The sequence below is a fragment of the Budorcas taxicolor genome, chromosome 12 (genome assembly GCF_023091745.1).
Source record: "Budorcas taxicolor isolate Tak-1 chromosome 12, Takin1.1, whole genome shotgun sequence".
NCBI classification, from domain to species: Eukaryota; Metazoa; Chordata; class Mammalia; order Artiodactyla; family Bovidae; genus Budorcas; species Budorcas taxicolor.
The window spans coordinates 84197224-84212318 of record NC_068921.1 but is presented as its reverse complement, the minus strand read 5'-3'; the positions used below and the strand labels follow the sequence as shown (position 1 = coordinate 84212318).

Genomic DNA, 15095 nt, shown 5'->3' with positions numbered 1-15095 from the left:
TGCCAGAGCTGGGATGTTTTCTTTCGCGGGGAATCTCACTGACTTTTTATATCTTCCACAGACAGAGGCTGCCTAGCTGTTCATGTGGATTTAGTCTGCAGCTTGTACAGCTGGTGGGAAGGTTTTTGATCCTCCTCCTTAGCCGCACGGCCCCTGGGGCTCAGCTGCGGTTTTACCTCCACAGCTGCCTGTGTGTCTCTGCAGGGGTTTGCTCCTGAGGCTGCCCTGGAGGACCTGGCTCTGTCCCAGGGAGGACCAGCTATGGAGGGAGCACAGCGGCTTGGACTGTGGGGACCCTGGAAGGGCCAGGTACACAGGGTACCTGGCAGCCAACATGCACAGGAAATATGGCCCTCTTTTAGATTTTGCTAACCTCTGGCAGCTCTGCCTCAGTGAGGATCAACTGTGGAGGTGGTTCAGCTGCTCAGATCGAGGGGACTCTGTGGCACCAAGTGTGCAGGAATATCAGTGGCCTCAGATGCAGGAGCTACAGCACTCAGTTCAGTTCAGTTCAGTCACCCAGTCGTGTCCGACTCTTTGTGAACCGCAGCACCCCAGGCCTCCCTGTCCATCACCAACTGCCGGAGTCTACCCAAACCCATGTCCACTGAGTCAGTGATGCCATCCAACCATCTCGTCCTTGTTGCCCCCTTCTACTCCTGCCCTCAATCTTTCCCAGCATCAGGGTCTTTTCCAACGAGTCAGCTCTCTGCATCAGGTGGCCAAAGTATTGGAGTTTCAGCTTCAACATCAGTCCTTCCAATGAACACCCAGGACTGATCTCTTTTAGGATGGACTGGTTGGATCTCCTTGCAGTCCAAGGGACTCTCAGGAGTCTTCTCCAACACCACAGTTCAAAAGCATCAATTCTGCACTCAGCTTTCTTTATAGTCCAACTCTCACATCCATACATGACCACTGGAAAAAACCGGGGAGAGAAAGACTACAGTGACGGCTCCACCCCGGGCATGACTCAGCAGGAACGCCCGGCCTCCATGTCTGCCAGGCGTTCTTCCGAAGGCATTCCGCACCGTACTCCCATCCCTCACGACTCCTCCGGCCACCTCCCTGCAGTCAACAGCAGATCCTGCCCTGGGATTGCTCTCCAATCCCCAAGCCCCAGCTCCCAGCCGCCTCTGCGCAGTCCAGAGGACGTGCGTCCCTGCTAGGTACGGAGTGCTGTGGGAAGGATTGTCCGCGTGGTCCTCATTCCCTGCAGCCGGTCACGGATGAGCTGCGGCGCTCTCCAGGAGCCTCCGATGCTTGCCCTCTGTCCGGAACAGTCTCCCTGATGGGGGATGGGACCACTGCTTCGGTCCCCCAGCCCCACTGCTGTCTCGGGTGCAGGTCTGGTCCTGCTCAGTCCCCTCCTTCTCCCTCCTTCCTTCACCCTCCCGGGTTTTGCGTGGATCTGTACATTCCTCTCCGGTGGCCGGGGACGCCAGCCAGCTCTCAGCTGGTGCCGGGTGAGATCCTCCGCATCCGAGGGTGTGTTCCCGAGGCATCCGCGAGGGGAGCTGCACTCCAGTCCACCCACCCCGCGTCCTGTCCTCCTGGTTTCCTTTCTTACTGCAAACTGAACTACCATGATGAGATCAGGGGATAGGAAGTTTTCAATGTTTTCTTATAAAGGAATTCTGCTTCTAAGGCAACCTGATTTATTTGTGAGTAAGTTATCATCACACTCGGGTTTCCCTCATAGCTCGGTCAGTAAAGAATCAGCCTGCAGTCCAGGAGGCCTGGGTTCGATCCTTGGGTCTGGAAGATCCCCTGAAGAAGGAAATGGCAACCCACTCTGGTATCCTTGTCTGGAGAAGCCCATGGACAGAGGAGCCTGGCGGGCTGCAGTCCATGGGATCGCAAAGAGTCTGGCACCACTGAGCCACTAACACTTCACTTTATCATCACACTCAATTTAAACTAGGTTATTAAGTAACTACATGGTTGATTTTGTAATCGTAATAATTAAGAAGAAGGATCTATAAGGAAAGGAAAAATAAAAACTAATTGAAACAAGGACTTCTAGGTTTTGAGGCATAGAATTTTGTAGCATAATTCCTTTCCATTTTTATTACAAAGACCAAATTACAGTAAAGTCAAAAGGTTTATCAAATATACATTTTGATAAAATTCAGCAAAAAAAATTGCTTTTGGGCCTTAATTATGCTCTTCAATCTATAGTGACATCTATAGGTTTATGTTTTGTATGTACTTTCAACTACATTAGAATAACAAATATATTTAATCTAACTTAAGGCACAAACATTCAGAGGTTAAGTTTCACATTAATCTTGCCACACTTTGTTACGTACAAAGTTCATCTCATTAACATTTTATCAATAATGTATCCACAGATATTTTAGAAAAATATGAATTTACATACATATTCACCTAGAGAACTCATTTTTCACTTGCTTCTAAATTTATTGCATATTATCTGAATCATCACCCAGTGATTGGCAAATTGTTGTGCTTTAAGCACCAGCAAGTGGATTTCAGATTTTCACGTGCAGTATAAGCCTGCAGGAAGAATAAGTCCTCTTGGTGGTTAGAGCCTGATACTAATGACACAAAGTTCGCAGGATTAAACCCTTTATGAGCAGATTTGCTTTCCATGTGGCAAAAGTCCTGCTCTACCATTTAGAACAGAGGCCAAGTTTCAGTCATCTCCTGAGCTACTCACCAGGGAAAGACTAAAAGGCAAATGATCTTGGTTCATTTGGTAGCAAAGCTACCCAGAGCAGGGGCTACTAGTGACATCTAGGACAGCAAGCAACTCTAATCCCAGGTAACATCAAAGTGAGTGAAGTGAAAGTGAAATCACTCAGTCGTGTCCGACTCTTTGCGACCGGTGGACTGTAGCCCACCAAGCTCCTCTGTCCATAGGATTCTCCAGGCAAGAATACTGGAGTAGGTTGCCATTTTCTTCTCCATGTGACATCTAGGACAGCAAGCAACTCTAATCCCAGGTAACATCGAAACAAAAGTGAAACACATAACTTTCTTTGAAAGTTGAAATACAGTTGATTTACAATGTCAGGTTAGTTTCAGGTGTGCAGTGAAGTGATTCAGTCATTTATATATATTCATTTTTAGATCCTCTTTCCTTATAGGTTATCACAAAATATACACTATACATATAAGTATTATTTATAAATATATTATATATAAACTATTATATGCAAGCCTGTGAAGTTCCGTTAGTTGCGTCCAACTCTTCATGATTCTCCAGGCAATAATACTGGAGCAGGGTGCCATGCCCTCCTCCAGGGGATCTTCCCCACCCAGGGACTGAACCTGCGTCTCTTGTGTCTCCTGCATTTGCAGGCAGGTTCTTCACTACTAGGGCCACCTGAGAAGCCTATTACTATAAAACTATTATATATATACTTATTGTATATAATTATACATATACAAAAAGTTATATAATACTTTATATATATATGTATTTGTATACAATATATAAATATAATATATATACACATTTACAAAGTAACCAACATAACGAACAATAACCAACAACAAAGTTCTACCATCAGTGTGGAGAACTATGCTCAGTATCTTATAATAACATATAGTTGAAAAAATCCAGAATATATATATATGTATATACACACACACACCTCTGGGTGTGTGTGTGTGTATAAATACATGTACAACTGAATCACTTTGCTTTACATCTTTAACTAATAAAACCTTGTAAATCAACTAGTTCCATTAAAAATAAAATAAAAAATTTTAAAAAGATTTATCTTACATTTGGTTATTATACTGCAGATTCTAAAAAGGAAGAAAAAGCAGCAGCATAAAAACCATCTCACTAGGAGCAGATCTTCACCGAGGTTTTTGTTGACAGTTTAATCTGTTTTGCAGTGTAATAGCATGGCGTATAATGCCCAATTTGGAATCACAACTGAAATTCCAACTAGGATACAGAAGCCGTATGTGGATAAGACTTTCTTCTTATCATTATCAACAACAATAGGCAAGCACACACTATACACATACCCTTTACAGAAAGACAACTCGAAGTATTAACATAATTGACCAACCAACTCAGACCCAAGAATCAAAGAGGCTGCCGCTTGCTAACTGCTGGCATCCTCAGGGAAGGGCTGCCTCCTGTTCCTTGTTCCTTTCCCTGTACAAAGCTCAAAGATGATCACGATATCAATAACAAAACCAGATTTAGCTGTTACAGAACAATTATACGCCACGCTTGTGTTCTCTGTTCAATAAAAAAGAAAAGTCACAAGGAAGGTCAAAATTGAAGATGGCTGAGAATGATAGCAATTTATTGCTGTGTATTGATTCTCTCCATTGCTTACCTTCTGAAGTTTGTAAGCCTTTTAATTTAGCAGGCATTTGAACATGTGTGCTGTTTTTATTTAGCTGTGATTTCAAAAAAACAACATGAAGCTGTAATATCTTCTGCCAAACTAAGAAACAGAGAGCCCACTGGGTTTTTACTATGAGTTGGACGTCTTAATTAATGTAGCTCATGTGTTAAATCAACTATTGATTATCTTTACTTTTAAATTTTCTATTGTGGTAAAAGTAATATCAATATAAAGCATCCTATTTAACCACATTGAACTATATAGTTTGCGGCTCTAAGTACACTGCATTGTTGTGCAACTGAAACCATCATCCATCTCCTGAATTTTTCACTTTCCTAAACTGAAGCTCTGCCCCCGTTAATCACTGACTCCTCATCCCCCCTCGCCACCCCCACCTCGGGCCCTGACACCCACCAGTGCACTTCCTGACACTATGATTTGACTATTCTAGGCATTCCGTATAAGTATCTGCACCTACTGTGTACTGGAATGCATTTTTAAGGTTAACTTCATATATGTCCCACAAACAGACTGTACCTTCTTTCCCCACCCCCCCAAGATATACAGTAGAAATGAGCTATTAATTAAACAGCCCACTCCAGTCTGATTTTGATCCCATCGCTCCACCAAAGCTGCCCTGATGAGAAAACCAAGGACTCCCGGTTACTAAGCCTGGCAGCGAGTCTCTATCTGTCCACTTGACTTCTCAGTGGTATTTATTTGACGGTTAATCATTCCTCCTCCCTCCTGCTCCTCCCGTTCTCCCTGCGGGGCTCCCAGGACGCCTCCCTCTTCTGGTTTGCCTCCCTCCCCCCTCGTTGCAGAACCTCCCGCTTGGGTCTGCTCCTCGGTTCAGTCCCCAGTCCTCTTTCCTTCATATAAGATTAGTGACCTCACCCAGCGTCAAGGCCTCAATAGCACAAACACGCCAGAGATCCCAACACTGCTTCTCTAGTCTGAACAGCACCCAAGTTCCAGACACGAGTTGTTGTTATTATTTAGTTGCTAACTCCTGTCCAACTTTGTGACCTCATGGACTGCAGCACACCAGGCTTCCCTGTCCTTCACCATCTCCCAGGGGTTGCTTAAACTCATGCCCATCGAGTCAGTGATGCCATCCAACCATCTCATCCTCTGTCATCCCCTCTCCTCCTGCCTTCAATCTTTCCCAGCATCAGGGTCTTTTCCAATGAGTCAGCTCTTCGCATCAGATGGCCAAGTACTGGAGTTTCAGCTTCAGCATCAGTCCTTCCAATGAATATTCCGGGTTGATTTCCTTTAAGAAACCCTTTATGCATCAGACTCAATAACTCGCCACAAACTCAGCATCTCCATGACGATGGCTAAGAGGCACTTCTAACTTCACGTTTCCAGAATCCACCCCCATTTCCTTTGCCCTCAGCCCGTTCTTCTCTCATTCAGTGTCAACGCCAGCATTCCAGCTGCTCAAACTAGAAATATTCAGGGTCACGCTAAAGCCTTTGCCTCTTCTCTCACCGAATTTCCATCAGGAAATCCCAGCGGGCCTTGCTTTGACATGGACTTTAGACACGAGCCACTTCTCACCGCTGCAGCGCCTACCGTCCTGGTCTGAGTCGCATCACCACCTGCTGGACGAGAGCCTCCTCCCTGGACTCTCAGCTCCACTCCTGCCCGTTGACAGTACATCCTCATCGCAGCAGGTGGAGTGAAGATCCTTCCGGAACTGAGGCAACATCCTCTCCTCAGGACTCTCCAGTGCGTTCCTACTTCACGCAGAGTAACTGCCGCGGCCCTCACAGGAGCCCACCAGACCCGGGGTGGTCCGGTCCTGGTTGCCGCCTCCTCTTGCTTTCTCTGCTCAGCCACGCTGGCCTCCTAGCTGCTGCTTAGTCACAGCGCACCCGGCCCTGCCTCAGGACCTCTGTGTTCCCACTGCTCAGCCTGCAGTACCCCGCCTTCACGCCTGCAGAGTGGGCAGACTTCCTGCAGCTCATCACTCCGAGCTCTTCACGTCAGTGAGATCTTATCTGTCTACTGAGCTCAAAAGGCCAACTGCGTATCGACCACGTCTCGGCCTTGTTTGTGTTATTTCTGATTTGTGTTTAGTACTATCAATGCACCATATACTGAGCTCACTTATACTGCATAGTGTTTGTCTTCCCCAGCAAAATATGAGCCCCTGACAAAGACAGAAGGACTTTTGTGGTTTTGTTCACGATGATTTTGTACACAGGACACAGTTAGTAAATATTTCCTCAATAAACGAGTTGGAATATTTGTTCCATTTGCAGGTGTTACTTTTCAATAAACTCTAAAACTGCTTTGTTTTCCTACAGCTTAGAGTTCCGTTTTCGGTAGTCTTCTGAAATTTATATTCCAAAGATCAACATCAATGTCCAGGAAGATAACTCTATTGAGAAGTCTCAAAGCACTTAATTTGCATTTAATAAATCTATGAAGGCATCAGGTATCACACAAGTCTTATTCATTCAGTTACACTGCTTTCCTCATCTACTGTGTTCAACCTCACACCATATTTTCCCATAGTAGAAATGGAATCATTTTCTGAAATTGGTTGCAACTGCTTCTGTGCACCCCTTGGTTCAGAGCTTTTCCCTTTTGCTTCTGTAGCTTACTTCCTTGAGACAACACATTCATCTCCATAATAATTAATTCTAACCCCAGCATGCCCGATCCAAGTAATTTTTATGGGTCAATAGGACCAAATGTTCTTCCTGTGATGATAAGACATTGTGTTTACATCCAAATGAGTCCACATTTAATTGTTATGTGTTCAATTTAATGCAACTGTGCCTGAGAGCATTAAAAAGCAATGGCAGGCGTTTGTTTGAATTTAGAAATTCATTCATCAGAGTAACATAGGTTCTTTTGCTTAAAATGAAAACAGTCTTCTGTAAGTTGCAGCTCAGAAGTCTCACAATGACAAAAATAATATAAAAATTACTCTAAATTTGTAGGAAAAACATGCATAAAGCTTAAAGAGAATATATCAACAGATAAATGTTGGGTGATGGTATAAGTTATTTGCACTTTTTTTTTGTATGTCTGTTTTGCAAAATTTCTGCAGTAAGTATGTATTACCGATATAATCAGAAAAATAAAAAACTTTATTCAGGAGTTAATGACACCCAATTCTATGATTCTGAAACCAATGCACATTCACAATGTAAGCAGTGTCTCCTAGTGAAGCGTTGTGACTCACCAGTGTTACGCCATCATCGTTTTTCTCATTAACGTTTCCTCCACAGGACAGGAAGTGTTTGACGTCTGTTAACATGCTCACCGGTCTTTGAAGCTTCATCTGCCGCAGTGAAGTGAGATCCACTCCTGGAGGGAGAGGGGGAGAGCCTTTCAGACACAATGTAGAGCTGTTTCTCAGCTGCTGGGGGTAAAAATTCCATCTTATCTTGTATATTTCAGTGTGTTCCTCTTTGAAGCCCCACTTCCACTTTGAATTCTCATTCAAAGCAGCTATAACTGTTTCTCTTGGCATGCAGTCTTACTTCCAGTCAGAAGATAGTCTTGAATAATTTTCCTTTTATATCTCCAAATATGACAGAATGCCTTAGCCATGGGGATCTCTCCATGGATTTCTGTTTTCGTACAAATCATCAGCAGAGACTGCCCAAAGTATTGTAAAGTACCTGGACTGAATTGAAATGAGTTTAAAGACATGTTTTCTGTTCCCTATGATTTTCTCTTTAAAATAGCTGCTTCTAAAAGGAATGGAATAAAAAAAGGATTTAGTGGGAAAACTGGAAAACTTTGGATAAAGGCTGTGTTATAGATAACATTATTGTACCAGTGTTTGGATAAACGCACCATTCATTCGCACATGCTAAGTCGCTTCAGTCATGTCTGACTCTTCTCGACTCCATGGGCCATAACCTACCAGGCTCCTCTGTCCATGGGATTCTCTAGGCAAGAATACTGGAGTGGGTTGCCATGCCCTCCTCCAGGGGATCTTCCCAACTCAGGGACTGAATCTGTGCCTCTTATGTCTCCTACCTTGGGAGGTGAGTTCTTTACCACTTGCACCAGCTGGGAAGCCCAGGGCTGTGTACATTGTGAATGTGAGAAGAAGCTGGGTGAAGGGTACCTGGGATCTCTCTGTACTATTTTTGCAAATTTCCTGTATATCTAAAATGTCTTTAAAATATTTTTAAAGGGTGGTCCAATTGATCCTTTCATGACGACTAATGTTAATAAGAAGAAATAAACTGAGGGGAGAACTGAGAACTGGGCTTCACTGAGGTGGGTGATTCATGCAGCAAAGATTCAGGTCAGCTCACCTGTTCACACCTCTGTGCTGTGCTTAGTCAGTCACTCAGATGTGTCTGACTCTTTGAGACCCCATCGACTGTAGCCCACCAGGCTCCTCTATCCATGGGGATTCTCTAGGAAAAAATACGGGAGTGTGTTGCCATGCCCTCTTCCAGGGGATCTTCCCAGCCCAGCATTCAAAGCCAGGTCTCTAGCATTGCAGATGGATTCTTTCCTATCTGAGCCATCAGGCAAGTCCAAGAATACTGGAGTGGGTAGCCTATCCCTTCTCCAGGGGAACTTCCTAACCCAGGAATCTAACGGGAGTCTCCTGCATTGCAGATGGATTCTTCACCAGCTGAGCTACCAGGGAAGCCCATTCATGCCTGTATCCAACCTGAGCTTTCACGGTGGCATTATCTCCATGGTAGCGAGTATCTCTGCATTTCTGCATCTCCTGTTCCTAGCCCTGGTTCCTGGACATATGAGGTGTTTACTAAGGGGAAATAATCCACATCATTCCAAATGAAAGTAGTAATAATGGAAACACTGATATTAGTGATGCTGATCAAGTTGCAGGCGACATGAGATGACATCTGTATCTGAGCAAGTGCCTGCTGTGAACCAGCTACACTCCTGAGAATTTCTCTCTCTCGTCTGATTGAATCCTTGCTGCAAAAATGGCAAGACAGCAGTGGGCTCGACCAAAAACGACAGTGCGGTCCTCCTGCCTCCCCTGGACCGTAGCTGTCTTGCCCAGGGTGGGACTCTGGGAAAGTGATTTAGCCTCGCCTTCCATAACCTCCATCACAGATAAAATACACATCCCAGAGGAACAAAGCTAGTGGTAACACTTGTAAGACCCGGCTGCTTGGCAGAGGCTGGCATAGTGCCCATCGGCAGTCATGTCCCCTGTGAGCATGCCACGCAGGCCTTACTGCAGCCCTCCTTCCCTGAGCTTGGACGAAGTCCAGAGCAGAGATGGTCCAGGGCTTCAGTGCTATGTCTTGCACTTACTAGTTGTGCTGATGGGGTCAGGGAACTTATCTGCTGCCTCAGTTTCTTCATCTGCAAAAGGGGCTGACAGTTTATTCCACTAGTTGGCATGAGAATGACTCAAAGCACACACAGCATAGAAAACATAGCTTCCAGGAAGCACTCGATGAAAGGGACCCATTGTTTTAGTATTAGTCAGCCTTCTGGTCCAAGCGTCACCTGCCACTCATTCAGGGATGTTTTCCTTTACAATAAGGAGGCAGGGAGAAATCAAACAAAGTGAAGCCAAATGCAATACTTGAAAAGCGCAGCTCATTTCAAACACTCTGTTCAAGGTAAACCAGTGTAGTGGAAACAGGAAGGAGAACCACCAGCAGCCATATCTCAGCTTCCTGGTCATCAGAAGTCATCTCGGAAGAACTAACAGATTTCCCCAATGGGCACATAGGCGGTTTCTTAAGAACCAGCTAACACTGTCACTGTCCTCTTCCTTCAAGGACTTCGGAATTTGACATGGGAGTTATACTTGGAAAACACTGTTTCTCAGATGTCAGTGTTCAGTTTGGATGTTGAAGTAGCAGAAAACCCTGATGGTTACAGCACTCTATGGCTTTGCTAACTTTTCAATGCTGCATGCTTACTGACATGGTATGTATCTTCTAGAGAACTATTTAAACATCCAATTAACGTTGAGTGATTAAAAAAAAATAGGGCTCAGATGAAAGACACAAATTAAAACAGAAATGAGCTGTCACTCATTTCTGACTTATTCACATTACAACATGTTATGGGAAACAATCTGTTTCTGGTCGCTGCTGTAAAGATATGACTGGAAGGATATGACATTGTATCCCTGTATTTTAAAACTTGATTTTGAATCAAATATGATACCAAGTAAGACATAACTTTTGGATTTTTGTAATGTGTTCAGGGAAAAAAAGCACAGATATATTTTTGGTAAAACAATAGAATGGAAATTCCCTCATTTCTTGGTCAAACAAATTTCTTAAGATACCCCTGGGAAAAACCAACCGTGATGACTACAGCCCATAAGAAACCTATTATTTTGTGGTGGGTAACTGGCCAATCTGAAGCTGAAGCTCCAATACTTTGACCACCTGATGTGAAGAAGTGACTCATTGGAAAAGACCCTGATGCTGGGAAAGATTGAAGGTGGGAGGAGAAGGGGACAACAGAGGATGAGATGGTTGGATGGCATCACCGACTTGATGGACATGAGTTTGAGCAAGCTCCAGGAGTTGGTGATGGACAGGGAAGCCTGGTGTGCTGCAGTCCATAGAGTCTCAAAGAGTCAGCCATGACTGAGTGACTGAACTGAACTGGCCAATCCTTGCTTTTTTATTTTCAAACAAGTTTTTGAAAAAACTAATGGCCGGCCTGCTTAGATTGACTTCCCAGCTGGCGCCAGTGGTAAAGAACCCGCCTGCCAAAGCGGGAGATGCAGGCTCCATCCATAGATCTAGAAGGCCCTCTGGAAATGCACTCCCCAGTGGTAAAGAACCCGCCTGCCTGAGCAGGAGACACGAGCTCCATCCATAGAACCCGCCTGCCTGAGCAGGAGACGCGGGCTCCATCCATAGAACCTGCCTGCCTGGGCAGGAGACGCAGGCTCCATCCATAGATCTAGAAGGCCCTGTGGCAACGCACTCCAGTATTCTTGCCTGGAAAATCCCATGGACACAAGATTTTGGCAGGCTTTCCTTATGGCTCAGCTGGTAAAGAATCTGCCTGCAACGTGGGAGACCTAGGTTCAATCCTTGGGTTGGGAAGATCCCCTGGAGAAGGGAATGGCTACCCACTCCAGTATTCTGGTCTGGAGAATTCCATGGAGTGTATAGTCCATGGGGTTGAAAGAGCTGGACACAACTGAAGTGTATTAATCTAACAATCTGCTCAGATTTATTATTTTGATTGGAGTTTAGTAATTTTTTTGTTTAATTAAGAACATAAGAAACTAATCATTTACCTGACATGCACAAGTTATTACACGTGATACAAATTATTATTGCCTGATTACATTTGATCATATCAATAAATGCTTGTGTGGAACGGAAAAGACATTAACACCTCAGGTTAATCTGAACTTTATCTTAACTTTCCTTAACTGTCCCTCCTAAGGTAATATCGTTTTGCAACAATTCAGCTTTTCCTTTTCTCCATTATCAATCCTGTATTGGGGATACTCTCTGCTGCTTTCAAAGATAATTTTATCGTTAGGCTATGATATGACCCATCCCATGACTATACAGTGGGAATCGTTAAGCTCCGAGAATTGCATCTAATTTCAGTTTTTGTCTTCTTGGTAAGCTTTCTAAGAGAGCCAATACTTCAAAGAAAAAGGGTTAACAGGCAAATAAAGGAGTTGCAGCAGAGAAAAATAAACCAGGGATGCCAGACAGGTGTCATAAACCTCTACCAAATCCTTTCCTCCAACTCTGACCACAAGTATACTGCAGGACTGTCCTCGGCAAACTGGGATCACTGTCACCCCCAAGATGGGTGATTCTGAAGGGGCTGGTGCAGGAACAGCATTCCGAATGAACTTTGCTAAGCGGGAGGAATATACAAGGTCATCTGCAGACTGACAAATCTGGAAGTCCTGTGAAAACTGCGGAGGGAGGGCTAAGGCTGGAGGCAAGAAGACTAGTGTCTAAGGCTGTTCCAGAACATATAGAAAGACCAGAGTGTTAATCAAGGCAGCGACAGCTTGGCTGGGGACATACGCGAGCATATTAGAGAGATGAGAAAAAGGCTCTGTAAGATTTGGTGACAATTCAATGGGAGGGATTTAGGAGAAGAAAAGTAATGGTCAAGTGTTCAGGTTCTTGGGTGCAAAGGCAAGCAGTGCAGAGGGCATATGAAAGGGCAACAAGAAGTCCATATCGGACAGATTATTTCAACTTATCTGACATCCAAGTCAAAGACGCAGGACAGGTAACAAAGCTGCAGATCCGAGGTCTGGAAAGATGTCTAAGCTTCAGGAATGTCCCTGGGGTCAGGTGGGCGCTAAGTACTCAAGGAAAGGGAGAGATGAGCCAGAGACAGTGTGTGGAGAGAAGATGCTCGATACAAAGCCCTGGGAACAACCAACATTTTGGCTTCTGGGTGCATAAGCAGCGCATCCAAAGGAAAGTAAGAGAAGGGAGAAAAGCGATGGGACATTCATAGAGGGGAGACTTCAGAGCAGTGTGAGCAAGGTCACTGGACGTCACAGGGAGGGGAGGTAAAGAAATACTGAACAGGAAATTGGCAGCTGGACAGAGAACAAGGGCAGCGGCAGTCACTGCAGGGCGTTTCCAGGCCAGTGGGGGTAGGAGCTGAATATCGGTGGGCTCAATGGAGAAGGTAGGGAACTCAGAAGACAAATGTGAGCTCCTTCTTTTAAAAGGATGAGTTTGAAAGAAAGGAGAAAGGGCTACAGGTGAAGTTATATGTAGAGCAAAGTAAAAAAGTTTTGCTTTATGTTTCCGGGCCTTGGAAAAAACACATCTCTATGTTTTCCAATAGACATGTACAGATGTGAGAGGTGGACCATAAGGAAGGCTGATCCCAGAATTGATGCTTTTGAATTGTGGTGTTGGAGAAGCCTTTTGAGAGTTCCTTGGACTGCAAGAAGATCCAACCAGTCCATCCTAAAGGAGATCAACCCTGAATACTCATTGGAAGGACTGATGCTGAAGCTGAAACTCCTAATACTTTGGCCAGCTGATGTGAAGAGCCGACTCATTAGAAAAGACCCTGATGCTGGGAAAGATTCAAGGCAGGAGGAGAAGGGGACGACAGAGGATGAGATGGTTGAATGGCATCGCCGACTCAATGGACATGAATTTGAGCAGACTCTGGGAGATAGTGGAGTGCTTCAGTCCGTGGGGTCGAAAAGAGTCAGACATGACTTAGCGACTGAACAAGAACAACATTTTGCCCACGGTGAGCATCCTTCCTGGATACCTCGAGATCCCCCAGCAGCGCTTCTTTCTCTGCCAGCTCATTTTACCATCAATTTGCTTTTCTCGAACACCAGCTGCTTTGCTGCACACCGGAGATGTCACAGGCATCAGATGCTCGATCAGAACTCCTCAGTCTCGTCTTCCAGCCCAGGAAGCTCAGGCAGTGAGCCGAGGTTAATTGTTGTGCCCATGTGTACAGCGTATGTCGGTGGTGACAGTACAATTAGAACTTGTGACCAGCGATTTTCCATGTAATCAAATTGCTCATGACCCGGCCTGCCTCCTGCCACATGCATCCTGGTGGGACAGCAAGATAAGCACCCCGATTTGAAATGGGGTGACGCAGAGGGAAAACTCCAGCTGCTCCAGCGCCGAGTGAGAAGACCGCGGTGCACCGAATGATGAAAATCCCATCTTGGAATATGAGAGATTTCTAACAGTATCAGTCTATGCTGTCACAACAGATCACTCTGAAAGGGCACCAGCAAGGGAGGGCTCAGGAAATAAATCGAATTAGTATTTACTGGAACTACGGCAGCGGACCTAGATAAGGAGGAGGGATGCGGGCAGAAACGGAACCAGATTGTGAGCGGGGTGAGGGAGGGGCAGACGACTGCAAGGCAGAGGCCGGGGCAGGGGCAGCAACAAATGGAAAACAGAATTAAAAATGTAAGAGATATTAAATTGAATTTGTTCTGGCAAACATGCATTTCACAAACAGATTGTGACAGCCAGCATCCTGATGGATTTTCCTCCCAACCGTCCAGCCAGTATCTCCCTTATATTTTTTTCCTTAATCATTTTTAAAATCAGGAATGCACTTATCTTTCTTTATATGGGATAGCAATACCACTCCTGCAAATATTCAGTGTTCTCGTGGAACAAAATCTTCTTGTGAGTTGGAAAAGCGTAGAAGAAAAGCTAATTATTTTACAAATAAAGATGCTTAATTTGTTTTCAAACAGAAAGAGCTACAACTGTAGCTATTAGGAAAACAGATCAATGAGAAGAACAGGAAACTACGCTACAAAAGCGAAAGTGAAAGTCGTTCAGTCGCGACTGACTCATGACCCCATGGACTCGTTGTGACCCCATGGACTATGCAGTCCATGGGATTCTCCAGGCCAGAATACTGGAGTGGGGAGTCCTTCCCTTCTCCAGGGGACCTTCCCAACCCAGGGATGGAACCCAGGTCTCCCACATTGCAGGCAGATTCTTTACCAGCTGAGCCACAGGGAAGCCCAAGAATACTGGAGTGGGTAGCTGTTCCCTTCTCCAGGAGATCTTCCTGACCCAGGAATCGAACTGGGGTCTCCTGCATTGCAGGCGGATTCTTTACCAACTGAGCTATGAGGGAAGCACACGCTACAAAAGTGGCCCAGTTGATTAAGACAGCCCCAGACAGGCCCTTTCTTCACTCAGAGACACCCCACGTTTTGCAAAGATCCAAATAACAAACCTCCCAACAGTGGAATGTGCGTAGCTTTCAGCTTGTTCCCTTTGGAAGCTGTGGGGTCTGACTCTG

The 15095-nt window shown here is 45.0% G+C and overlaps 1 protein-coding gene across 1 annotated transcript in view; it reads right to left on the bottom strand.

The window, feature by feature from the left end:
• The window catches only part of MYO16 (myosin XVI), a 395654-nt gene that overhangs the window by 310260 nt on the left and 70299 nt on the right, over positions 1 to 15095 (bottom strand). The window contains exon 5 of the mRNA XM_052650218.1: positions 7546 to 7670. Coding sequence (XP_052506178.1) covers positions 7546 to 7670 — 125 coding nt within the window. The remainder of the gene's footprint in view (positions 1 to 7545; positions 7671 to 15095) is intronic.